General features: G+C 41.1%; 1 protein-coding gene and 1 long non-coding RNA gene across 4 annotated transcripts; both read right to left on the reverse strand.

Moving 5' to 3' along the window:
• Positions 1 to 25: 25 nt before the first annotated feature.
• Positions 26 to 7923, reverse strand: PMPCB (peptidase, mitochondrial processing subunit beta). Of its 2 annotated transcripts, none has more exons than XM_068669853.1 (13): positions 7764 to 7923; positions 6452 to 6592; positions 6054 to 6140; positions 5464 to 5593; positions 4799 to 4997; positions 4043 to 4122; positions 3397 to 3509; positions 2739 to 2882; positions 2224 to 2384; positions 753 to 838; positions 588 to 676; positions 279 to 354; positions 26 to 188 (listed from the first exon to the last, which is right to left on the reverse strand). In XM_068669853.1, the coding sequence occupies exons 1-13, from the start codon at positions 7851 to 7853 to the stop codon at positions 136 to 138; spliced, it is 1449 nt and encodes a 482-aa protein (XP_068525954.1). In that variant the 5' UTR covers positions 7854 to 7923; the 3' UTR covers positions 26 to 135. The 2 variants fall into 2 exon arrangements, with proteins under 2 accessions (XP_068525954.1, XP_068525953.1); XM_068669852.1 differs by having other exon boundaries at positions 2224 to 2387.
• Positions 7924 to 18698: 10775 nt separating this feature from the next.
• LOC137849830 (uncharacterized) lies at positions 18699 to 27667 on the reverse strand. 2 transcript variants are annotated; one of them, XR_011092089.1, is made up of 3 exons: positions 26086 to 27667; positions 25854 to 25944; positions 18699 to 20397 (listed from the first exon to the last, which is right to left on the reverse strand). It is a non-coding gene; the product is annotated as an uncharacterized lncRNA (long non-coding RNA). The 2 variants fall into 2 exon arrangements; XR_011092088.1 differs by having other exon boundaries at positions 25854 to 27667.
• Positions 27668 to 27713: the final 46 nt, after the last annotated feature.

Consider the following 27713-nt stretch of genomic DNA (forward strand, 5'->3'; position numbering starts at 1 on the left):
GTTGTACAGATACACAGGACTATGGTTGGTGTTTGAGTTTTAATCTCAAATGCATTTTTTGAAGTCAAAAGCAGTGTGTTTTTTTTTCTCTTAAAGCTCAAACATACTGTAGATTCTTGTTCACTACTCACGACGTCAACACATGCCACTGCAGATTTTGTTATACTCTGGAAGTTGTTCGATTGGACCTGGAATTTAAAGAAAGTTGACTGTGACACATGCTAGACTGGTAAGAAAGAGGGTGGAGGAGTTACAGGAGGTGAGCTTAGACAACATACCCACAGCAGCAACTGCAGGATGCTTATCATAGATGTACTTCTTGCAAACTTCTCTAATAGTCTGGGCATCAATAGCCTGAAAGGGTTAGAGACAGACATATTTTGTTACTAAACCTGTCTTAAAATAAGTATTAAGTTAGTGATGTTAATTTCTTTTGTATAATCCAGAGGAACAGGTGACAGAACAGTTAGAAGGTTTCTCCCTTGGAGACAGTCCAAACTCTGTACTGTTTCTTCCTATAACAATTAAGAAATTAAATTACTACAGTAAGGGCCTAATCAAAGACTTTCAACAGGAGTGCCACTTACTTCAATCCTTGCTTCAAGTTCTGGAATTGGGATTCTGCGCTTATAACAGAGCATTTGTCTTCCGATGTCTTCACAGATTGGGGTGGAGCCTAAAACAGGAAAACTCACTTCAGTTATCAGCACAGAGTAGCAGGAAGTAAGAATAAAAAGCAATCTGGGTCTCACCATCAAGCTGTAGCAGCATATTTGTCTTTAGAAGATTTTTTGCTCGAGCTACTTCATTTTCTGTAACACTTGTGCAAAGTCTCATCCTGAAAAACAGTTTAAATCCAAAAGCATTAAATAATGCTAACCTGTAGCATTAATGGTTGTGTACCTCTTTACCACAAGCACTGAGTACATCTACCCACACACGTTTTTTCTACAGCCAGAGCTGGTAAGAGTTCTTGGTATGAAAATAAGCTGCTTCTAGGAGTCCTAGAGCTTAAGGATAGTGTTTTTCTGGAAGCATACCAATATTCAGTCTAAAAGCAAGTTTTTCCTCTTAGAAGAGCTGCATTTCATTTTATTTATGTTTTGAGCCACGTGCAGTCCATGCTTGCTAGCTTGAGCATGGCTGTTGGTAAGATAATGGGAACTCAGGCAATTAGAGGTAATTAGCCCAGAAGGCAAGCCGTTACTGCCTGGCTCTTGGGAAGAGATGGGAACTGTATAAATAACATCACACCTCAGAGAGAAGACTACTAGGAGGACAGAGGGATGCAGTAGGTAGCTTAACACATTATAGCACAAGAATGGTTCACATCTTCCCTGGTGCTGAACTGCAGCAAACAGACAGCTAAAATGGTATTTTTACCTAAGAGTTGTTTACAGAGGTCTCAGAATAATGGTACATGAGAAGTGCTCTGTGTGATTAAAAAAACTCCTCAGTTTCAAGTTTTAACTGCAGCCACTTCAAGTCAATGGCCTTAAATAACACGTCTGTTTCTAATCACATCTGCAGTTCAAGTCTTAGAAGTGCACCTATGGACATGATTTCATTCATCTAAGGCCTTAAATCTAATTTGAAAATATTTCTAGTCCCAGGCTTCAAGATTCCATATAACAGCTCCTTTACTTGACATAATTTCATTTTCCCAGGTACTCACTAGAGCTCTGTGTAACACCACCACCTGGTGTGCCACGTGGGCCACTAACTGTAGAACGGTTAACTAGTAATGGTATTTAAAGCTAATTGCACTCTCATTATGCTCATTCATTATTCTGAATAATTACTTTCAGTTGTCAAACATGCAGTTCCTGGGTACTGCATGCTGACTTAATCACATTCTAACGGGTTTAACACATTTTTAGAACTCCTGACACTTGTGAGACAAAAAGAAAATCACTGCCTATTTACCTTGTAAGAGCAATGTGAACTGTAGTTAGCAGTAGTAGCACTTATTCTAGGGCAAAAAACAAGCCTAAACCCTAAACTATTCATTAAGCCTAAACCCTAAACTATTCATTCTAAGTAAGGGTGCCAGAAACTGGCTGCTGGGACTGTGCATCTCAAGTGCCAAAGTTTAAAACTAGATGGATTTATTTTTCCCAGGCAAGCCTAAGCAGAGAAATAGTCTCTTTAAGTAATTAATATTTTTAAAAGTTTATTTGTCCACAGAAAATAGTCCTTTTATGGAAACCATTGTTTGCTTACCATTCTCTCTGAACAAAGTGCACCATGTCCTGGATAGTTGATGGCTCACAGACCATGTAGAGGCCCCACAGCCCCGTATCAGTGTAGCAGGTGTTGAAGGACTGGAAGCTATGACACAAGTTCCCATGGCACGCAGTCTGAGCAAGCTTACTGGATAAGTTCTGCTGAAGCAAGAGAAAACATATTTCATTCATTTTCTGAAAGCTTGCTAGTCTCCCGTTTTCATTTCAATGCGACAGAACATGCAGTGGTATCACAGGCTCCAGCAGAACCTACACAGTCAAGCATCAGTTCTTCATCTCAACAATTTCTTCCCTTGCATGTAGGCCAAACAGCTTCCAAATAAAAGCCCAGGTCATAAAGCCACAAAGGTTCAGGAAAGGGACGATTACTGACAACCCCCGTGTTCCGATGTCACGTCAACGCCCTCAGTTACAACTGAGGGGGGCAGTATTGGCAGCACCCCACTCAGACAACCTCGTGAACAGCAGGAAGGAGCTTGCAGGTTCACTCACCACGCCTCCTCCAAAGGAGCGGTCCCAGTTACCTATCAGAGTGTTTGCTACCATGAGGGGGATCGTGTCCGGGTCAGCCCAGCCAGCTGCTTCCACGGCTATCGCCAGGTGCGCCAAGGGCATCTTGTCATCTCTTATACGGATCTGTGGGAGCACACGAAAGTGGCTGTAGGGCGACCTGCACGCGGTAACGTACATGGCAAGCTAAATGTCAGGAGACAGACACTTCCAGCCCAATGCCACAAACATGAAGAGAAATTGATGACAAACAGCAGCAAGGAAAGTTGAGGACTTTTCAAAACCTGAATACCACTGGGAATGGAACACAGATGCCTTGGCTTTCTGCCATACCCTTTAAATCAGTGATTCCCAGTAAGAGAAAATGCTCTCACAGTGCAGGCCAGGCACTAAAAGGAAAGCAGCAGCAGGGGTAAGGGAGGTATTCCCTCAGAAACTGGTAAGACACAGAAAGTGGTGGCAGTGAGGCTTGCCCAAGAAAAGTTGGAAATTCCTGCTTGGAAAGCAGCTACTCCAGTTGCCCTCAGTGTGGGCAATAAGCCTTGTAATCTGCTAAGTGTGCAGCTGAGAAGCTCTCCTCAGCAGGCAGCGTGCTCGCAGGGGATAAAGGGCCGCCTCAAAAAGCCATTGAGCTGCTTACCTCACTGCCCGTGAAGCTGCAAGGTGGCAGGGGTGGCAGCCCTCCTTCCGGAGCAGACGGCAAGTTACCGAAGTGGCATTTGGCAAGGTCAAGTAGCTCATCGTGACAGACCCCTGAACAAAGATGTTTCACACACTTTGTCATGTTACTCTGTGAACAGTTCATTTAACTTGCTACGCAGTTTGAAGGCTCAACCAACCAGCAACTTCTGGGTCCCCCCCTTTAACGCCACGCTTTCAGATTTCTCCCAGCACTCCGTTATGCAGAGTAAGATCATGATCATACTCCAAATCAAGCTGTTTGCTCTCTATTTCAAGCCTCAAAATTATTTCTCCCTCTCTCTGCTTTTCTTGCTTCTCCTCTTTCCATACAGAATTCCTTCTAGGCCCTTCTTTTCGTGCCCAGATGGAACAATGACCTTACCCACTTCAAGTTATTGTTTTAAGGATGTTTCTGAAACTTTACTGAGGGAAAAGAGAACAGAAGTTCAAAGGCTATGAAGGCACAAACTAAACATGCAGGGCTAACAATGAACATCCAGGACGTACCGAACAATGGGCAATTCAGCACGTTGCTCCCTAAAACTTAAAGGTCTGTGGCTTTAACTACAGTTTCACATGACCAAGGGTGAATATCTCATACAGACCTCCAGCAGCAGCCAGGACTATTCTGGGTCCTTTGTAATGTGTTGTTATGTACTCCACCAAGTCATTGCGGTTTATGGATCTGGAAACAGTCAAGGAAACATCACTGCCATGTCAGTAAAGTTTTTTTTTTTACAAGAAGAAATAGAAATACAGAATAATATAGTATCAGAGTAATTATAAGTTCTGCCAGTGCACAGATGCAAAAAGCTAAAATAAGGACAGCTTCCTGAACAGGAAACTGGACCTTTATACATTTTTCCTTTCAAAGCTGTTATAGCTTCCTCATAAAGAACAGGAATTACAACTCCGCTCCCTGTTGATCTCACTCAGGTGAGTGATAAGATCCACTAATGATCCCATGCCAATTTTAAACCAGTACACTTAGTAATCTCCTGGTCTGAATCAGTATAAACAAGGGCTGAAAGAGCAGTGTGAACGCAGTTTTATTTCTGGTAACGCCAACACCTGACTGATGGGAAAAAGAAGCGCTTACAATTTTGTGTCAGTGCATTTTTAATAAACAGGAGAAAGTAATGTCAAATAACGAAGATGTGCAATAAATACATAAACTTCATTGTAACGCCTGTATAAAGTAGAACTAAAGCAATACGGGAATTCTTAGTTACATCCAGCACAACTTCATCTACCTTTCAGAGTAAAAATTACAACTGAAGTTGTTCCCCACATTTTCAGAGGGATCTTTTAAATATAGAGAAGTTGCCAACAATTAAAGACAACCACAAACTTGCACATACTTGATGTTTTCCGTGGGTCCTAAAATCGTCCTTCCTAGGGCTGTGTTCTGATAGGCTGTAGCATGAAGGTAATCAAAGACAACTTCCTGTAAATTGGTTTCAACCTCTTGCATCTCTCGAAGTATAACTCCTCGCTCACGCTCAATCTCTGCTTCTCCCAGGGTGCTGTTCTGAATTATGTCAGCAAGAATTTCCACAGCTAAATGAAAATAAAGATAGGAATGGAAATTATTTTCAGGCTACCAGAAAAATCTGGTTTTAAAAGTAAAACCCACCCCAAAGCCCAAGTGACCCAAAATGTAGTAATAAGATTGGCAGTTTGGAATTTTAAAAACTTCTACATTTTTTTTTTTTAATGAGAATGCTAAATGCTACAGCTTTACTTTAAAAGAGAGACTTGTTCTGCAGGAAGGGAGAAGTCCAAAAGGCATTTCTGGGGTAGGGAGAAAAAATCTAGCTGACAAAAATGTTTCAAGTATCAACTTCATTGTTGGCACATTCCTTTCCAAATCTGCATCCTCACATTCCTGTGAAGTTGAAGAAGGTACTTGTTGCCCAGGAAAGATGGGACTGTTAGGCTGCAAAAGCATCACTCTTATGCATTGTCAGGAGGTGGATAAGCATTTTTGGTCTTTGCCACTTCTCTAATGAATAAAAGCAGTTACCTCTTGGTAAATCTTTTGAAAAAGCCTTTGCATAATACACTGTTTGTTCCCTGGACGTATAGGCATTCAGATGAGCTCCCATGTTCTCAATTTCTAGTTCAAGGTCTAACTGAGATCTCTTTTTTGTTCCCTGAAACAAAACAATAAAAAAGTCAGATTAAATCCTTGAATTCACCTACTCATCATTACTCCTGCTTGTCTGCAAAAGTCAAAGCCAAAAAGAAGAATGTCTTCTGAAATGGAAACTGGCATGCTAATCTCTCCCATGTTGAAAGTCAAATATAAACCCTACTATGTTCCCAAATGAAAATAAAAAGCTGGCAAAAGGTAGACTGTGTGTCTTAAGAATACTACAAGTTAAAAGCAAGTTAAAAATAGAGGTGTGTTACTAATGTATAGTTGTGTACCATCTCCAAGGGACTAGGAATTTCGCTTCATTTTCTAGCTGAAACCAAGTCTGAGTTGGTTTCCCCTCTCTTCTCGTTTTGTAAACTGTATTTAGACAATTCTGACAACGTTCCATCACTGATCTCTAACAATAACTAGCTTAGAAACTCATCATAAATTTGTAAGCCAATATTCATACTCACCTTGAAAGCCATATGCTCAAGGAAGTGAGCAGTTCCATTGTTCTTCTCATTTTCATACCTGCTTCCAGCATCAATCCAAAGTCCAACCTCATCAGGGAAGAAAAGAAAACATTTTATCAGCCAATCATGCAGCTTTGCTGTTTTTCCTGTACAAAACAAACTTAGATTTTCAAGACCTACTTTTAAACAACTTTTTCCTTAGGTTAAACTGGGTTTTCAAGGAAAAAAAAAAAGATCTTCACAAAAATCGAATCACAAATCACTTAGGAAAACCTTCATTTCCCATCTTGTAACTTAACAATAATTGCTAATAAACATTGATAGAATCCAACTTAGTTCCACAAGGAAACAAACATACATAAAATTATGAAAAAACATTCCCTATACAAGTTACCTACTGTGCATGTTGAAAGTCCAGAGTCTTCAGAAGCTACTTGCAAGCCATTTTCCAGAGGACTCACCCTAGTTTCAGGAACATTTAAGACTACTTCTGTTGCTGCCTTGGAAACTCTGAACCTGCCTGTTCCTACATGTACAGACTGTAAGAAAAAAACATCAGTCATGTATACACTGTAAGTTATATCCTAGTATGCACTTCCAAAAATGTATTCCTGAACTTAAATGTAAGTTCAGAAATCTATTTTAAAGCATGCATTTTCAAAAATATTTTTTACACAGAGTTATTTGCCAATATTTAATTTGGGAATATGTTAACTGACTTCAGAAAAAAAAAGAAAAAAAAGAAAAAAAAAAAAAAAAAAACAAAAACATGAAAACAATGAAAATGGAGTAGATTTCATCTCCTTCCCTACAACCAACTGTCCTTGCAGAAAACTAGTAGGAACTCGAATATGTCCTTTAGCATCTGAAATCTTTTTGGGTACCTGTTTTCTAATGTGAAAGGAGATCCAATGCAAGGAATTATGTCAAGGACTGCAAACTGGTGTTGTTGTGTCTGGAGCGGAGGAGGCTCAGGGCAGACCTTATTGCTCTCTGCAGCTGCCTGAAGGGAAGGTGTGGGGAGCTGGGGGTCGGCCTCTTCTCACAGGGAACTGGTGACAGGACCAGAGGGAATGGCCTCGAGTTGTGCCAGGGGAGGTTCAGGCTGGCAATGAGGAGCCATTTCTGCTCAGAAAGAGCAGTCAGGCACTGGGACGGGTTGCCCAGGGAGGTGGTGGAGTCACCGTCCCTGGGGGTGTTCAAGGAGAGGTTGGACGTGGTGCTTGGGGACATGGGTTAGTGGTGATACTGGTGGCAGGGGGTGGTTGGACCCGGTGATCTCGGGGGGCTTCTCCAACTTTAAAGGTTCTGTGATTCAAAACAGGGGCAGCTATGGAGTCAGACCCGTTTGCTCCTGGGAGGGTGGCTTTTGGGGTTGTTTATTTATTTATTTATTGGAGTCTGCAGCAAGCCCTGGGGCTCAGCACCCCTCAGCCCGGCGCTGCCCGGTCCCTATGAGGGGGCAGCCGCCCCCTTCCCGCCTCCCCTCAGCCGAGCGGGGACTACAGCTCCCGCCATGCTCAGCGGCAGCCCCACGCACAGCCCCCCCCCCCCCGCTAGGACTACAACTCCCAGCGTGCACCGCGCCGCCTCCACCGCGACCACCACCCCCCCGCCGCCCCCATCGCGGCCTCCCGAGGGCCAGCGCGGGCAGCCACCGAGACGCTGGGGCCCTCCGCGGATCCCCCCCGTCCCCGCCCCGCCGCCTACCCGGTTCCCCGGGCCGGGCGATCGCAAAAGGCGAGGACGCCAGGGCAGGAAGAGCCGCCGCACCGCTAAGCGAGCTGTAGGCGCCGCCATTTTGTGTGGCGGCCGGGCGCTTCCGGCGGGAGCTGCGCAGGCTCCCCTCAGCGCTCCCCTCAGCGCTCCCCTCAGGCAGCGCCGGTGTTCTCGCAGCTGTCACTGGTCATGTGTCCATCCTGTCGCTGTCCCTTGCTTTGTCCTCAATAAATTAAGAGATTAAAACAATTAAAAACTGTCTCCTCGTCTCTGTCTGCCCTTTTTCTAGCCCTCGCGGGGGTCCCGGCGGCTGAGGGGGGCAGCCTTGGGGAGTGGGCGAGTTGGTGCTGTCCTCAGGAGCGCGGCACCCCCTGCGATTCGTGTTTTCGGTGGGAAGCGCCAGCAAACAGCCTTCAAACTAATAATTCCAGAGCTGGTTAATTGTAAACTGCTACAAAATTGGCCTAAGTGACACTCTGCTCTTCTAATGCTACTCCCAGAACAACACAGTTGAGGAAAGTCAGTTTTCTTCCTAAAAGACCGCTGTCAGCTTCACTACATTCAAAGCTGTGTGTTTTAATAGTCAGTCTGTGCTCTGCTGTGGGTAGAGCTTTACACCTGCTGAGGTTTGCTGAGCCTCCTGTTGCCATGTGGGATTCAGTTAGAATAGGCCACTTCAGCATTTCCCATCATTTTCCATTAGACAGAATGAAGCTCACAAGGGAAATCCAGTTATTTAGATAATAATCTAAAGTCTTGTTTTATGAAGTATTCTGGACGTATGGAATGTACCCAAAAGACCGGACTGCTAGGAATAGGACAGTTTCATCTGCACCAATAAACATGATGCTCTGCCAAGGCCAGCTGGCAGGGAGCAGCCCTTCGAGCAGTCCCATGTGCTCTGGCTGCTCAGTGCCAGGCACGGCTTGCAGGAGTGGTACCAGAGCCAAACGAGGGCTGGGAAGTGTTTTAGCCTTGTACTGGTACAGGGAATCTCACTGCAGTGCCAAAGATCGTTCCTGGGCATGCTTTGAGTGTGTGAATTAGATAAACATGCAGAGTCATGCAGAAAGCAGTGCTGTCAGTCTCCACTTCCTGTTCAATTTTTTTTTTCTTCTGCTGGAGATAAGTGATTTTTAATGGCTAATCAAATACTCCCTCAAAAATGAGGTGAGATGAGAGGTGAAATACCACAGAGGGTCTGAGTCCCTCTGTGTTAAATGCAACACACGTGGAAACAAAATGCTATTTCTAAATAAATAAATAAATAAAATCTGTACAACACTCAATGAGGGAAGCACTAGGTTTTGGTACTACTTTCCAAACTCAGGATCTCCCCTCTGCCTCAGACAGCAGCTCAGTAGTTGTGACAACCTCTGCCTCAGTACAGACACTACAGAGCTTTTCTACTGCTGTCTTGCTCTGCTCCAGAGAGAGAAAGCTGAGCTGTGGGCAGATGACCTGAAGAAACAGAAATGCACCTGGATCTTGGACTCTAGATGTAGTATCAACTTCTCCCCAATTCCTTCAGTGTCTGCCTTTTGTGCCTCCTGTGTTTTGCTTTTTAATATATGCAGCCAGATTCTGAATGAGCGCAGTGCTTGGGGTTGACTAGTGTCCTCAGTCACTCTGTCTCTTGGCCAGGGCTCTGTTTGCATGTTGAGCTTCAAGTAAAGTGAGAACTGAGGATCTTTCTGCTCAGTATGAGTTACCTTCTATAACTGCCAAGATCCTATTATTCAGAGTCAGTTCACAAGAGCTGTCAGAAATGGTGTTCTCTCCCCCCTGAAATGTTAATTTTAATGTAGATTTTAGGTGACAAAAGTACTAGGAGTTGAAAAAAAAAACAGTGATGATTGCTAGTAGCTCCAGAGTTGTCTCAGAAGCAAAAGTTTGAGGAGGTTATTCACAATTACGTACATCGTCAGACTCCAAAACATGGGACAATTTCAGAAAAGTTACCATATTAAAATATATTAGTTTTTGTTGTTGTTGTTGTTTTCTGGAATATTTTTTTTTTTTTTTGGGGGGGGGGGGGGCAAGTTCTTATTCCCTTAGCAATTGAGAATGAAAATATTCTGACTGACCAAAAAGTTTTCACTGCCACGGCATATTCTGTGTGCTTAAACAGAAGCTTTGATTCTGCAGAAGGGCCCATCCAGTTTGTATCTCTAGGACTGGAACTGCATGAAAATACTAAAAACAAAAGCACAGCATAGTGAATATATTTAAAAATAAAAGTGGAAACTTGTTTTGTTTTTACTGTTGTTTTGCTGCCCATACTATTTTAGTACCCACATAACCTATGTCACAAGCATTTTGTATCTGCAATGTAGGCACAGCCTTTTACCAGAGAATTTACATTGGAGGCAAATTAGTTTCTGGGGAATAGAAAATCTATCCCTACATGAAGCTAGTTGCTTTTTTTTTCTTCTTAAGATTAGTTTCTCCCTTTTTAGTTTATGCATATTCAAAAGATCCATCCAGTTCCAGGATTCCCCATTTCAAATATATCTCTGTCAAGCTGTAAAATAAAAAAGCAAAGCACCAAACTGTGTGTTTGAAAGTTAAAATTAATCTTCCCTTCCATTTTACAGTTAGATCTAACTGATCTCATTATGCTGGGATTTATCTCAAAGACATTTTACCAGACTTCACTAAGCCATTAGCCATCCTAGAAATTTGAATCCTTGCTAGACATAGAATTACAGCTTAAGATAAACTGATTATCCTCATAATATGTCTCCTACTTAACAAAATAGCAGTGTCTCATATGTAAATGCAATCTAAAATTTAGCATTCAGCAAAGGTCATTACAGCGATGCAACTTCAAATCAAGAAATGTTGTTATTCAGCTGAAAATGCAACAAAATAAAACAAATACCATTGCTCTAGCAGTATGGGATGAATATATAAATATTATTTGCTAAACTCCTCCAAAACACTATTTTTTAACTGTTTTTAACAATCTCTTTTTAGAGGTAGATTATTTAAAAGCAGGCTATTATAACAAAGAATGCTCACAATATCCCTCTGGTTTAGGTAAACAGTATTTTCTGCCACTATGAGATGGAGAAAATGAGACCTTTCTCCATAGTGCTTATGCATCCAGTCTCCGGCAACAATGAAGTAGAAGGGCCGGGATTAGCAGAGGGGAGTTCTGTGTAAACAATGTCCTTGTAATTTATCCTGCATTCATCAACATAACACACGAGCAGTTCAGGCTGCCATGTAGCTTTACAAAATGGATAGAAGATGTAGGTGAGATTCTCAGGGTGACAATCTGGTTCCTTCAAATCCAGACTACAGATTTCACCCTGAGTATGAGGAGCTTTGCATTTTACACTAAGTAGCTATTTCGGATTAGCATTCCTCATAAACAGTACGGCACTTTTGTTTTTTAAGTAGGCTTTACCTTCCAAACTGGTTAGGAACTGCACCAAAGCCTGTAGTAAAACACAGTCTGAATTATACAATTTCAACTTGTTTTCTGAGGAAATGAAGTTTCCGTGCTCTTTACTGTACAATAGCAACCAAACTCAACACAGAGTACTCAAAGATAATGCCATTCCTATGTTTCATGAAAAGGAGTGGCCAGCAAGCTGCAGCTGAGGAGAAGGCTGTGGTATGAGCTCACACAGAATTTTAGAACCCACACTGGGGAGATTGTTACAAATACACAATATGAAAAAAAAAAAAAAAAAAAAAAGATTCAGCTGCTTCCAGAGCCCCTATATCTGTCTGGTTGCTCACAGAGTAATATTTCCACTTTATATTAAAAAATTAAAATAAAAATGTAGTAGCAGTGAAAGTGATGTAAATCAGAAATCTGCATATTCCTACCTACGGGGGCTGAACCCCATCCTTTGAAACCAGCACTGCTCTAACAGTGCACTAGAACGACAGTCTTGATAAGAGCAAAGCATGATCACATCAAAGGGATTTTATTTCAATTGAACGGATAAAATATTTATTCCAAAATTAAGTGAAAGTTCCTGTCAGCAAGACCCACTGCCACGACTGGGTTACTATAGGAGTAGTCTGGAAGCACTCTCCCGACTTACATACAGATTGATTCAACCCCAGGCACCAGGCAACAGCAACCCGACGTCAGAACAGCACTGCTAGGAGAAAGACCTTCAAAACTGCTGAAACCAGCACCCAGTAAAAGCATTAACAATTGAAATTGCCTGCAGCTAAACGACTGTTTAGTGCCGTGTTTGCTTTTGTGGAGTCATCATGTTCACTGTTTATTTACAATCCACTATGTTTTTAAAGCAATGATATAGTATTGCACTTAATGAATATGCTGAAATACTGCTGCCAGGAATTGCCTTTAGCTTAGCCAAGCCAGCAGAATTCAAACGAGCCTGAAAACATAGGCTGAAGAAATGATACTTTCTTGGAGAGGCTTTTTGTGTGTGTGACTAAAGCTGGTTTGAGAATATAAATCAAGCTTTGTGGACACTGTGTTATATGGTTTTCATGCCAGCTGCTCACTGGCATCTAGCTGATTATTTTTGTCATTATTACCTATAGACTACCCTCCAGTTAATTAAATTTCAGCTTCCCAAAACTCCATAATTTATTTCAACTTTTTGCTCATTTTAAGAAAAGGTCACTTTAATAAAATGTTTTCTCCAGAAAGTAATTAAAAGGAAACCCAAATCCTTAGTATAATTCAATAGAAATTAATGCACTTAGTGAAACTGAAATTAATACAATTGCTGATAATATTTGAATTCGGCACCTGGCCAAGCAGCCAGTATAGCCACCATTCTATGTTTCTGCCATTCATTCCTTCTCTGCCCAGACATCGTTCAGGTAACAGTGCTGCGAGAATCTTAAGGAACTGCAGAAGGAAAGTAGCTTTTCAAAATCTACATTTTTTAACAAAAATGTTGTTAATGCTACTCTTCACAGCTTATAGCATAACAAATGTACAGTCACATGCTATTTAATATCCAGATAACTGAATTTTCTCTTTTATCCCCTCTCTTATACTCTTTTCTCAATCTTTAATCTCTGTAATCTCAGTAATGCTTAAGAAAGCATTAGCAAACACAGCTAGAGACTTACCCCAAACAGTAATTGATCCAAGGCAGGTTTTGGTTAGCTACCCATTCCCTGTTGCAGTTTAACAGCAGAAGCAATGTATACAAGTATACAGCTTTACAGCTCTATCCAGCTTCTTTGCCAGTTTTATCACCTGGGCTGATTTCCATGATGACCCTCTGAGGTCTGTGATGCCATCATGGGCTAGCTGAATTTGAATTTCCATTCATTGTTCTGCACTGTAGGGCTGCCCTGCACCTACTAGGTGGTATCATTCATCACACCTAACTTCAGCTCTGAAAACCTTCACACTCTCTCAATAGCCAGTGGACAGAAACAAGGCACCTCCAAAATGTGGTTATCCGTTGTATTCTGGACACCTCTCTTAGGACGGTTACGCAAAAATGTCTCCTGGTGGCACTTGCCTCTCCCAGCGAATGTGGAGAAACTAATGAATAGCTCAGCAGATGAAGATACCCAACTTCAAGGAAGCTGCCTTTGGGCAAAACAAATCTTATCCTGAGCCTCAGGCTAGTAGCGCATCCCAGGCTTCCCTCATCTAAAGATCAGATCCATATATTTTATGGAATTTTTAGAGGATGTTATACAGATTATAAATGCATTCACTCGAGGGCACAGCAAGTTGAACTTATATTCTGCAAGGGCCTCCAGCAACATGCAATGACCTGGAAATTCTGCAGCATCTTTACTTAAATTTAAATACTGAGTTCTTGTCATTAGTAAAATAAAAATAAAACAATCACTTGAGTATTCTCTGTGTTACTTAGGGTGAGTAAAGACTGAGTAGCAACTGTATCATTTATTTATTTATTTATTTAGTGAACCAATTAACTACGCTGTAGAAGTTACCAAGAGAAAAGCTAGAAGTGTTGACAGATACCTGGTAAAGAGGAACTTGGGGGCGTTATAACCTGAGAAGCCAGCAGAAGGAGTTTGGGAATGTGGGATAATATTGGGTGGATATTTCTGCTCACACAATCAAGCAGCTAACTCACTGAAGTTATTTGAATTTTTAAATTTCAAGTAAACAATCACACTGAGTTTATTGGTACATGTCACTGAAGTTCTTTTTGCAGACTGACTCCAGATTTACTGTCCTTTTTTATGATTCTCCGAAAAATAAATACATTCTGGAGCTTCTCTAACCTACCATGCTCCCTTGTCCCAGATAGATGCCTTTCTCCAGCCCTATTATAGCCCACAGTGCCAGGCCTACCACGTCTTGTGGGAGATGGCTGCTTTTGCTGGTCATTTTCTTCCCTAGAATTTTTCTACTAACTTCCAGATGTTTGGCAGCCAGGGCAGAACAGGAACTCTGAGCAGGCTGCCAAACATCTACTAATCCCAGACATTGTGTATGCACAGGTTTGCTCTGTATTTTATGGGCACTGTGATTCTTCAGAATACCTTCCATCTTCTTCACAAAAGCCATGCAGTTTAGCCAGATATGCTCAGAAATTTGTCAGGTTTGCAATGCAAGAATTTTAGAGCATACATGTTACTGAGTTGATCTGTAGACAAGCAGAAAGTTTAAAGTGTCCAGGACATATCTGAATTGACATACACATGTAAAGATCCAACATGCCTTAAGCACGTGTTTCCTTCTACCTTTGGAACTTGAGATGGTGACTGAGAGGTATGAGAGTACCTGTGTACCTCTGAAATGTGTTTCTTGTTTTGAAAAATCCCAATTAACTATGTAGGTAAGGAAGAACTGGGTTAACACGAGAGGCTTAAGAGATCTACCTAAGAAGGATTTTCAAACACGGCATGGTCTTCGTGGCAGATAAATTGCAGTATGCCAAACAAGAGGAGGTTTGGAGCAGGAATCCAAGTCACAACTGCTAAGTAGATTCAACAGAACCAAAGGGTGGGCTGTTGGTCTCTAGCTGGTTTAGTCACTGATGACATTGCATGGTGGTTGCACTATTTTAAGTATTAGTCGTAATCTCATGTGTTTCTGACTATGGCTTTCAGTCATCCTGCTAGTTTGATAACGCAGGTTCTTCTTTCTGTACTATGCAACATATTCACTGTATTCTGAAACACTTGTTCAGAATACTTGTTGTATAAAAAATAAAATAAAATCAGAAAGCTTCAGAAATGTGCTGCCAGCTGCACAGTGCACAAATCTCACAGCTTTTCCTTTTGACTGTCCACTTTTTTTTTTTTTTTTCCAAATGGTATTCTGCATTTTCTGGTCTTGGCTTTTTACCAGTGGAATTATTTAAATCTTATCTTTTTTTTATGAATTACAAGTTAAGCATTAGGAGTACTTTTTAGTATAATTATAGATACAGCATGATAACAAGGAATTCATTGAGAAACTCTAAACTCCCCCAAAGCTTCTTGAAACTATTTGTTTTCATTATTTTTCAAGGTTTTCAGCAGACTCTGGTTGAATAAAAGGAGGCGTATGTAGCATTTACGTTCAATTTTTATTTAATCCATATAATGTCCTCACAAATTTCTCAGAGATGTATGGACTCGCTCTCATTTCCTACATATAATCTTCCCCAAATCATTTATATTTGAATAAGGAAAATTCATCTACCCACTTTGCAACAAGGCACCAGGAGCTATGTGCATAGTTAAGATTCACTGTCTGGTCTCTACAGGCAAAGATTGTAAAGGCCTGAATCAAAGTTCAGCACGGTCAATGAGATGCTCCAATTTAATTCAAAGTACCTGCCTTTAAGCAGACGACTTGCACAAGATGGTGGCTGACACAAGTAGAACATAACTTTCCCAGTTCCCAAATTATTGATTCACTTTCTATTAAACCCCAATGTAATGTAATGTAAATTCACTTTATTTTATTTTAATATTTTATTTTGTTTTAATATGTGCAGTTGCCTTTTAGCTAATTTAGAATACTTCAGCTTTGGCTAGTGTCACATCTTTATTAGGCTCCTGCTGCCATGTACCTATCAGCATCTGAAACCCATGCTGACTTCTTCCATTACAAACTTTTACAGATTTAAATACAGAAAAGACGATTCTAACCATGAGGTCTGTGCCAAAATTATGTATCAAAACAGTCACAGATTTTCATCCAGTACATCCTACCACAGACTCCAAGTTACTCCAAGTCAGACTATATATACTAACAAGGCATTTTAATCCAGGGAAAATGTTGGGTTTGGATTTATTTTCCCTGCCTTTGGTTAGGTGAGACATAGCTTTGTGTAGCCATTCTTCCACGGTCATTGCAGACAAAAGGAATTCTCTGTTTCATCCCTCCATTAACAATTCTAATTTATGCAAAACAGAAGATATAATTCTGGAAGAAATGCCATTATGATTCTGTCATCATGTTGTGAAGTCCCAGAGACCTGAATCTGCCAGCAGAGAATGAATTATTGTCCTGTAAAAGGCAGAGGACTGTTGGCATGGCATGGACCTCAGCACAGTTTATATTTGAGGCTCAGCTGTTTCTTTCCTTAAGGACTATGCGGAAGGTACTGATCATTCTGTGTTGCCCCTTATATGGGTGTTTTAGCATTCCAGGCCAAAATATCCAGGTCAAAATATCTGTTTAAGATATAGGAAGCATCATGAAAAACTACAGTGAATCATGTCTAAGATGGTGATTCATTTCTTAGTGTGAAGCCCGTATCATCTTTTTATCCTCTTCTAATGTGCATCTGAAAAATGCCAGTCTTCATCTCTACCACTGGTTCAACTAAATCTTTGACTGAAACCTTCGTCCACAATCATCTCTCCTATTACTTATTGTAATTTCTTTTACTTTTTTGTTTGGTTGTTTTTTTACACCTTTATTTACTTCCTTGCTTTGACTTCAGTAAATGCTTGTGTGTTACACATTGCTTTGGTTTGGAAGTTAGACAAGAGGGGAATGAGACTGGCAGGTAGGAAATGGAAAGAACAGGTAAAGATGAGAAAAAAATTACATGTAAATGCTCTAAATTGTGTCAGCCTGATGTAACTCACTTAACCATTCTCTACTAGTTCTCTGAAATATCTGCTTCATTCCATCTCTAAGGAGTGTTTCAGTGTAGTACGAAAGAAAATGACCAAACAGACAAATGGGAAGAAAGGAGAAACCAAAAAAGCAGGGTGTCAAGAAAATGGAACCAGCCTCTTTTCAGTTGTGCCTAGTGAAAGGACGAGAGGCAATGGGCACAAACTGAAGCACAGGAGGTTCCAGCTGAGTATGAGGGTACACTTCTTCACTGTGAGGGTGACAGAGCACTGGGACAGGTTCCCCAGAGAGATTGTGGAGTCTCCTTCTCTGGAGATATTCAAAAGCTGCCTGGATGCCATCCTGTGCAATTTGCTCTAGGTGATCCTGTTTGGCAGCGGGGTTGGACTGGGTGATCTTCAGAGGTCCCTGCCAACCTTGACCATTATTATATCTGTGATTATATATATATGTGATTCTGTGCACATTGTAGGATGAACGTGTGCCCTGCCACGTTTGGGGTGTAGCAGGATTTTAGTTATATAACAAAGGTACTTGTGCTGAAGGCAACCAAATACTGGTCCCCTGCCAGTTACATAGGGGAGGGAAGTCAAAGCATTGCAAAGAGTTTCAGCTTATTCAGAATCTTGTGTTCTTGTCTTGATGCTGCTGCTCCAGCCCAAGTTGCTGTAAGGTGATTGTGTTGTAAGGTGGGTGGCAGACGGTCCTGAAAAAGGCATCACCCAGCACCCTCTGGCAGCTGGGAGAACCTGGCAAACAGGGCTCTGAAAAAGCCTGGCCTGCGCCTGGCACTGTTCAGTGTTTGAATTTGAGGCTTTGGTTACAAAGCAGAAAGGATATTCACTAAATTTTAATGACCCTTGAACAGAAATTGCAGGAACTGTGAAGCCTAGGATCAGGAAAATCAAAGAAAAAAAAAAAACGTAACAAACCAGAGAAATGGTCTGGAAGGAATAGGAAGCTGCTCACAATGGAAGGATGTGAGATATTGTTTTTAAGAATAATTAGCTGCAGAGAAAGATGATGAAGTAAGATAACGAAGTGTTACTGGCAGGCAGTATGCCCCTCAGATAAGTGTCTAGGTGTGGCACAGCACCATGAAAATCCAGCACTGTCACAGCTTTGTGTGACATCAGGTACCATTGCAGCCATCACAATGGGGTGTGGAAACAGCTAGTATAAAAGACACATGAAGTTTTAATCAGCGCTGATAAGACCTTGGCTGGAGTACAACATGCACTTTAGGGCACCTCACTCAAAGAAAGACCAATAACAAGCCAGGGTAGAGCCATGTAATTGAGCCATGTTATTTTCAGAGCTATACAAAATGGGACCCATGAGGTAAGATTGGAAGAATTCATTTGTTTAGTCTAGCAGTAAATGACTGAGGGAAGATATGATAGCAGTTCTCATACACATAAACTAGTTGCAAAGGAGATATAAACTGTTCTTCATGCCTACAGATCCAGCAAGAAGTGACAGCCTTAAATTGCTGCTTGAAGACTTAGGTTGTTTTTTTACAAAATGCTTTTGAACTGAAAGGAATGTTATGCGGCAGCTTGCTGAGGGGAGGTTTGAAGAATCATCATCACTGCAAATTTTCAAGGTCAGGTTAAACAAATATCTGCCAGGAGCTGATTAGATAGAGTTGATTCTGCTCTGAAGCAAGAGGATGAACTGGAAAACCCTTTGAATCTTTTTTAAAATCATGAAATCATGTCTGGAGTCTGCAACTCCATTGTCCCCACTATTTAATTGGCCTGAAAAAGAAGTAAAAAAATGTACCAGTGTCACCTCTCCACGTTTTTTTTAAGTTAAACATTTTTTTTCTCCTACCTGTTAAATCTCAGTATTGCTTTATCTAGAACTAGGACATTTCTGGTGGAAGAGCAGTGAAATGTACATGGAGCTGGAAAGTTATATTTATTGAGGTCATTTGATTTTATGTTTTGTAAATACCTAACTTAAATCACACCAGCAGTTGGGATTAAACAAACAAACAAACAAAAACTTTGTTTATAACTACTCATTTTGCTTAGATGACAGGAATGGCAGGGACAAGAACCCTTTATGTATTTTTTTCCTTTGTTGGAGAACATCTCTTACTGTTGCCCTGTAAACCACTTTTGTCTCTGTCAGTTTACACACTCTGATCTCCCCAAGTTCTCCCAGTGACACAGGTGCTCTGACATTAGCATTTAGTTTCCTTTCAGCAAGCCTTGAAAACATGACCAGAACCCAGCTTGGTGAAACTAGGGGGAATAGCACTTGAAATTTCCACTACTTTTATGATTAAACATAAATAGTGGAGTTAAACATCAGTAAGAGAACACCACTCCCTCACTCCATTTGCCACAAAGAAGCAAATCACTTGATATTTCTACCCCCAAATCCATAAATTTGTGGTTTCTAAAAGCTTCCATGTGAAGAAGCAGAAAGCTTCCAATTTAGAAGCAATCTTTGCTTCCATTTTACAGATAGTTTTATCCTCTGCTTATGTGGTTTAACTATTTTTAATAAAAATTCTTTCATTAATTACCACCATTATTTTTTAATCTGATTCCAAAAGTATTTTCAATGGAAGAAGCTTACCTTTGTGCAGCCCTGTGCTGTATTCCTGAGTCAATTGTGATTTTTTTTGAAGAAAAAAAATTATGCCAGAATATGTAAAGAAGCATCAATCATCTTTAAAGTTACAAGCAACATACAGAATAATCACAACCCTTTTGGAAAAGAAAATGACACTACTAATTACCTTGGGAAAAAAGCCTTAAGTTACCTTCACAGAGTTTATTGCCAATAAAGCACCATCAACAATTATTTATGCATTTTAGGAAACAATTGTGTGGTTCTGTTCTAGTTTTGCAAGCACTAAAAGGTTCCATTCAGATGCGTGTTTTCCAGTGACATCTATGGGTTTTTTCTTTCTGCCACCCAGTGAACCAGCTGTGTTGACTGACGTCTGAGAAATCAAGTTCAGTCCCAGAATAAATCCTTTGTAGTCTATTTAGTTGCAGCGAGGACCCATTTGACCCACGGAGCTCTGGAAGGTCATGCAGCCTGTCAGTAGCTCAGACAGGATTTAAATAGAGGATCCTCCCGAATCCCAATTCAAAGGAGCTGCTTTTGACATCATCATCGTGTCTACACATTCAGAGTGACATTTTCTCAAATGCCACTCAGCATTGCTCATCTGTTGGCACACCAAAACACGACCTTCCTGGCTCTAGTCGCATGCCCTCATTCTTCATTTACATTTATTTATAACCCTCTCCTCTGTTCAAAGCCAGCTGTTAAAATCAATGCAGATTTCCTTTCCCTCTCCCCACGGGAGCTGTGGATGAAGACGTGAAGATGAGGATTCAGCCTCATTTCAGTAGGGAGGTGTCGGTACTGGGATCAGCCTTGGGAGCCCAGTAGCTTCCATCAGTGCCATAGCAGCAGCTGAAAGCATCTTCCTGTAGTACACAGCATGCCCGTGTGGGGTGCTGACAATTATAACGCTCCAGTTATCCGAAAGAGCCTCGCTGAACGTAGTGGTTTGGTACAGGATTTCTTGAAGCCTCTTCTAATCCTTATTTCTATGATGCATCTATAATAAAGCTGCAAAACAGTTTGGACAGGCAAGAAAAAGGATGGTCCTTCACAAGCAATCTCAAGGAAGCTTTGACTTTTCTCACTGTTACACACCTTCTTTCTAATTCATGACTGTTTCGCCTACATTAAACTTACCAAACCTAAAAAGTCATTATTTTTTCTTGTTTTTTATTTTTTTCATTGTTATTTAAAAACTAACTTATTTTGAATTACACAGAAGTTCTCAGTTACACTACTGCCAGCATTAGCTGATTTTAATCCTCGAAAGGACAGCAATTTGAAGGGCTTTCTGTGGATTAGGAAATCAGAGCATTCCCTTGTCTCCTAGTAAAGGCAGACAACTCAGCTACATTCCAATTCTTACTGTGAAGAAACCTGGGATTTCTTCATATCTGTCTTTTTCCATGCAGCCTGGTTTTCACAGAAAGCAAGCATTAAAAAATTTGTGTTTGATGGGATCTAAACAACGATCCAAAGGCATCTGTTCTGCTCAGTCAAGTGACCAAGGCTTCAAAACATGCAACAGAGCACCTCAAAAGTAGGTCTAATACAGCCACAGCTATTTAAATTCCTATTATTTTCTCCAATGTCGGTAGCTGGACAGTGGAACGAGACACAAAATAATCCCTGAGTATGGAAAAAGTAGGTGGAAAACAGCAGTGTATTGTGCTTAGCATGAGCCAGATGATAGTGGGCACATGTGCTGGCCAGCCAGCTTGTGCATACGGCTAACTGGATTAGCCACAGCTCCGCTGTCTCTTGCCCAAGCAGAACAGGGAGAGGTGGGCTCAGGTTATTGCATTGGGAGGCTGAAACTACAGAACAAAGTCTAAAATCAAACAGAAAACCCAGCTTCCCAAGTTTCATTCTTTCTGAAAGAGCCTGCTTCTATGCAACTCCATGTTTCTGTTGTCTTTCTGTAAGTGCTGTAAAAGTCTGTAAGGGGGGCTCCAGCTCTTCCATGACCATCACTGGTTTTATTCTGCATTGTTGTCAGAGGCATTACACCAGCTCTGTACTCAAAAACAAGACAGACAATCATTTCAAAGTCGCTCCAATCCCAGGCTCCTAGAAATATGTCACTAGTAGAAAATAAATGTCTACAAGCCTCCAACATAGCCTGTCTGTAAGGCTTGAAAGGTGTTAGGTTCAGACACGAGAAAGAAGAGTTTTAATGCTCTGTAGCTTTATAGGCAGCTCTTGTAAATCACGTAGAATAAAGAGATGAACTGACTGGTCACACTCCTAAGATCAGCTCATCACTGTCTTGGTGCACCCCCGAAATCACTAGGAGAGCAATCTATTTAGGACGCTGCTGCTGAAAACCCAACCTATGCATCCTTTTATCATCCTCTTCAGGCAGTCTAGATATTCCTTCTGCAGATGTATGCGGCCTGGAACACCCCTTCCAGTGTATTTCCATCATGAAGTATGTAAGAGTATATTCTTCCACATTCTTATACCATGCCTCCTTCCCTTTCTACACACCTTATCTTGTCCTTCTCCAACTGCTCTGTAGCTCTTCCTGTGCAGCTAGCCCTCCTAATTTGCAGGCTGGCCATATGCTAACCGAGCAGGATGGATTTTTCTCCCACGTTCAGAGCCATAAAGGCAGCCAGACCATCTTAAGGACCCAGACCCTTTGCTCCTCTGCTGATAAGGGTTGTCAGATGACAAATATCTACCTCATATTAACCCACTTGCCCTCTGGTGAACAAAGCACAGACTTAGGGGCAAATATTTCTTACAGCCACATGGAGAGAAGAAGGAAAGGAAGGACCTGTGAAGACATAAGTGCAACATAAGGTTCATTATATGTACAGACAGTGATCTGGTCACTTAAGGAATGAAACTAGAGGGTACGGTTATGAGTTTAGCAACTGCCAACGTTCACATTCAAGCCATGGCACTATATGTAAGAAATATTCCCTTAAATAAAAGACACTTGCAGGCTCAATCCATTATAGTGTGAGTCTAAAATGAATATTACAGGGACCCCTTTCAGTAGTGCGTGTAGACACAAATCAGTTTGTCATCATCTTGCCTACTGTGAAAACAGCACAATGCTTTACAATTTCTAATTCATGCTCCTAACTTAAACCTGTTAGGAGCTACCCTATATATTCTTATTGTTCTTTTCATTTCCCTCCCTGGTACATGCTGAATCCTTTCTTCCTGTTTATTAAACTTGTTACTGCATCTTGACCCAGTTTAAAATTCAATCACAAAAGGACAAGGATTGCTCTTTCTGCCGAGTGCCCCTCACAGAAGAAACTGAATCTGATCGGGCCTTTTAGACCCTGTAATTGAATTTCCTAAATAAATTTTAATCAGAGTCATTCTGCAAAACGTGATGCAATATTACAATTCATTACGAGGTACTGAGTGTAACAGCATCATCTCATGGTAATGTGTGTTCACAATGAGGTTGCCAAGCTTCACTGATTTTGGAAACAAATGTAACTTGTTTTAATTTCCCCTGGGATACATGGTTCAATTGCAAAATCAGGTGTTGTCTAAGGCCAGATATGTTCTGGTCAAAGAGGGCAAAACTTCAATCCATACAGATTTGTGTTTATTAAAGTATGACTGCAGGTCATAACTACTGCTAGTACGTCTAACACTAAGGAGGCCTTGGAGGAGGTGAAACCATCAGGAAAAGTCAGGTGAGAAGATACAGAAGAAATGAATTGGGATTATTCCACTGCTAACGGCAGCAAATCTGCTTGACCGTTACTTCCTTGTTTTCCTCCTTCAGAACAAGATAACTTGGTGGCATTATCTTGTTCTGAACCTTACAGATGTTAAGAGAATGACCTATTAATGACAAGAAAAGTAAGGCTCCTGTTTCGCACCTCCCAGGGCCTTTAGACCTCAGTGTCTATCCTTGCATAAGATTTCCTGACAATCTCACCACCAATTCCTGTGATTCAAGGTAACACACGTATAAAGGTATTATCTAAACTCCAGAGAGGCCTTGAGTTCATATTGCTGCTGTATACCACTTCTTTATAACACACACTCATAGCTTTATCCTTCATCTTCCATTTACCTTCCACGTGCTCAAGAAGATAAGGAGAGATTTTAAAATTAGGCATTTATTTCTCTGAGACCCTCATTGCTCTGGACTGGGTTCCACAAAATCCCTCAGTCCCCAGCTGGAATCAGGTGTGAGCTGCTCACAGGTGTAGGCAGGGGTGAGGAAACTGTCTTAATCCCCTGTGCAAAGAAACACTGGCATGAGTTTGAACTTCCTAACAGTGAAGGAAAGAATGAGGGCAATGCAGGAACTTGAGAGCTGCTCTGTGAGAGTAAGGCAGGCTGCCTGGGTGGCTTTGCTCCAGTGGTACCTGACCCGGTGAAGGTTGCTTCCCTCTGGCAGCAGTCACATCGCTCCCCTGAGATACATGGTTAAATTGCAAAAGGAAGCATTGTCTAAGGCGAGATGTGTTCCAGTAAAACGAGGGCGTGGACCTTGAACACCACTACATTATCACTAGTAATTATTGAATCACTACCAAGGCTTAACAACCTGTGTTTTGGCTCCTTTCAGCTAATCTGGCTATTCTCCCAGATAGTGCCCAAGCATGGCTCAGGGATTAGTATGGGCCAGGGAACACTTTCAGCAGCAATTCTGATAAAGCCACCTGCTCTCCAGGGCTAGGAAAGATTACCGGTATGAAAATGCACGTATTGTATGATTTGGCTTCAGGGCTGGAGAATGCTCCTGGCCCGTTACTAGTACAGACACAGCCTAAATGGCTCCGTTATGGCTCTGGCTGTTGTCTTCTCCCAGTTATGTCCCCTAAGTAGAAGTTAGAGATACCTGCTTGTCATTAGACAGAATTTCACACAATGTTTAGATGCAGTGTTATTATTATTATTATTGTTTTCTACTGGAGTTCACTAAGTTCCTCCTCTGTAGTCCCAAAGACTGTCAAACTCTTTATCATGCAAGAAGTTTGGATTTGTAGTGGTAAATGTGCCCTTTACAGTTACTTCATTAAGAACTAGATATTGATTCTACATCAGTTTTATATCTATGGCAATTTAAAGCTGTAATTTAAACTTAAATAGGCTCTTCTGTCAAACCCGTGTGCACTGATGAGTCTTGAGCCATTTTTCTTTCTAGTTACTGGACCGTGCTTCAGCCATGGGGTTTCTGATGCATGGGGAGTAGTGTGCAGTTAGAATGACTTTCTAAAACAGTAATGCATCTTGAAGTCCAGTGAGAATATTAGCCTATTTTTCAACCCTCTTTCACAGGGGAATTTGGCATCCCACATGTTTTGAAAATCTGCTTGCCTCTGCCTGCAACAGATGCCAAATAACTTTTCTTTGACTTCTAAACAGTGTGGATACCATAAGAATGGTTTCCTCTCCACACTACAACTAGAAGGGCTAGGTTAGATTTTTGATTCTGTCCCAGTATGGGCCAATTTTACAGAGGCTTTCACTACCAAGCAGATTTTATTTTGGTGTAATATTTCTATGCAATAAAAACGTTAGTATAGGCACTATCTGAGTGGTGAAAAATGTCTTCTCTGGGTTTGTTTATTTCACTCAGAGACCCAGCACAGAGTGTTCCAGCAAGTGTGCTTTTTTTGCTGCTATAAACTACATCCACACAGTAAGGGTAAACATTGCATAGCAAGCCTAAGTCTGAAGGGGTTTGATGACTTGGTATTCTAAGGTTGAGCAAGAGATGACAGAACATTTTTTATTTTATCATCTTGGAGGATTTTCACAATTAAGCTAAGACAGATCAGGTGTAAAGCTACAAAAATATTTAACTATTAGAATTTTCGTTTTTTTTTCCTACTTCAGATTGTGCTTCAGTTACTGCCCAAGAAAGTATCTTACTCTGACACAGCTTATGTCAACTAACTAAATTGCACTCTGTGAATAAAATATTAATTCTACACTTTTGAGATCTAAACAAAATATTGATAAACTTCTGTTGTATAGGTCAAACACCTAATCAAGAGAAGCTTTATAATCAAGTTAGTTGAGCTGTCTTGCTCACGATTAATGCACACATTATCTCCAAGGCAAATACACCACTGCAGATACAATTCATGAAATACCGACTGTGTGATTCTAATTAAGATACAGGTTGTTGCATTAAGCTGATTAAGCTATGTTAAGGAATATCTCCTTCCAAACAGCTAAAGAAATTATATTCCCTAAAAACTTCCTCAATAAAAATGGATTCTGTTTCAGCTGTTGAATTTGCCTGTGAGAAGATAAAATGCACTAACCCAAGAATAATGTTTGATTGATATTCCTCACTATTCGTGCCTCTCTGCAGTACAAAGAGGCTCCCAAACCTTTTTAATTTTCACATATAGGGGACATATATAGAGCCAGTCTGAGCAGTAAAATTACCAGGAATGCATGTCACTCAAGAAAATAAAATTATGAAAGTTCCTTCAGACTAGGTGTCAAATAAAAATTCTTACCTCAATCACAGATGGATGGAACCTTCCCATCTGTTAGTTACTTAAGGCCTCCAACTTCTGCAGTGTCAGTCCTTTAAGCATATTAGCATGTCTGTGGTATATTACAAGTCAGACAGAGATCTGTTCTGGGTTTGGGTTTACACAACATTTTGCGCATAAACATCCCATTGGGACTTTTCCTCCATTTAAGTGTGTGTGTACACACATGAGACAGTGAAAGATCAAAACCTACCAAAGCAGCAGGACCAGACTGAGATCTTAGTTGGCTCATGGGAATACTGAAACAGGAAACTAATTGAAAACTCTAGGTCTTCTGAGGAATACCTCTGAACTTGAATTTTCTCATGTTGTGCAGACTGGTGTGGTAGAGTAGGTAATTCATACAGGATATAGACTTCTAGCTTTCAGAAATTATTTAACAACCATATAATTCTGCACCAGTCATTATATCAGAAAATAAAAAAAAAGATATTTCCCTTTCAAATTAAAAACTGCATGGTACACATACACTGGTTGTTTTTACTTACAGCCCCCAAATGCTGACAGCTGTATTTGTAGTACAGACAAAATGCATTTACTAAAACAAAGCCTCCTTAAGTGTGGCTTATGTAGCACTGGTGGCTTATAAACTAGTTCCAAATGACATGTGCAGGCAACTCTGCCTACAGGGAGATACACAGCTGACCTGCAGAATAAGCATCCTAAATCCGCTGCTGTTGGCAATTAGTTACTACCAGTCTGAAGGCACTCACCTGGTGACTTACTCAAGTTTCTATGTGTAGGCACTAATTGTTCCTGTTAATGGGGATTGATCTGACCTATGGAGAGCAGGATTATCATCCAACTCATTTAGTCTGCCTTAGATTCTATAAAGCAACAGTACAAATAACTTAAATACACATAGCTTTCTGTTTAATGAAGTATGACTACAGCTCATAACTACTACAAAGCCTACTTAGTGTTAGGCATACTGGTAGGTGAAACCATCAGGAACAGTCAGGTGAGAAGATACAGAAGAAATGAATTGGGATTTTTCCACTGCTAAAGGAAGCAAATCTGCTTGACCATAGGTAACCACTACATACTTGTTTTCCTCTTTTCCTCTAACTTGGTAGTATTATCCTCCCTCTACCACACAGACATTAAGAGAATGACCTATTAATGACAAGAAAAGTAAGGCTCCTGTTTCGCACCTCCCAGGGCCTTTAGACCTTAGCCTCTGGCCTTTCATAAGATTTCCTGACAATCTCACCACCATTCAAGGTAACACACATAAAAAGATATTATCTAAACTCCAGAGAGGCCTTGAGTTCATATTGCTGCTGTATACCACTTCTTTATAACACACACTCATAGCTTTATCCTTCATCTTCCATTTACCTTCCACGTGCTCAAGAAGATAAGGAGAGATTTTAAAATTAGGCATTTATTTCTCTGAGACCCTCATTGCTCTGGACTGGGTTCCTCAAAATCCCTCAGTCCCCAGCTGGAATCAGGTGTGAGCTGCTCACAGGTGTAGGCAGGGGTGAGGAAACTGTCTTAATCCCCTGTGCAAAGAAACTCTGGCATGAGTTTGAACTTCCTAACAGTGAAGGAAAGAACGAGGGCAATGCAGGGGCCTGAGAACTGCTCTGTGAGAGTAAGGCAGGCTGCCTGGGTGGCTTTGCTCTGGCGGTACATGACCTAGCGAGGGTTGCTTCCCTCCAGCAGCAGTGTCATTCCTCCTAGCTCCTCACAAAACCCAGTTCAGGAAACTTTTCAGCGCAGCACCAGGTGGTTAAGAGCGCGCTCACACCCCTAACGGGACCGCAGGACAGCAGTGCCCGACCCGCAGGACACCCCTTGCCCCTGCCCGGCCAT

The sequence above is a fragment of the Anas acuta genome, chromosome 1, assembly GCF_963932015.1.
Source record: "Anas acuta chromosome 1, bAnaAcu1.1, whole genome shotgun sequence".
Lineage (NCBI taxonomy): Eukaryota > Metazoa > Chordata > Aves > Anseriformes > Anatidae > Anas > Anas acuta.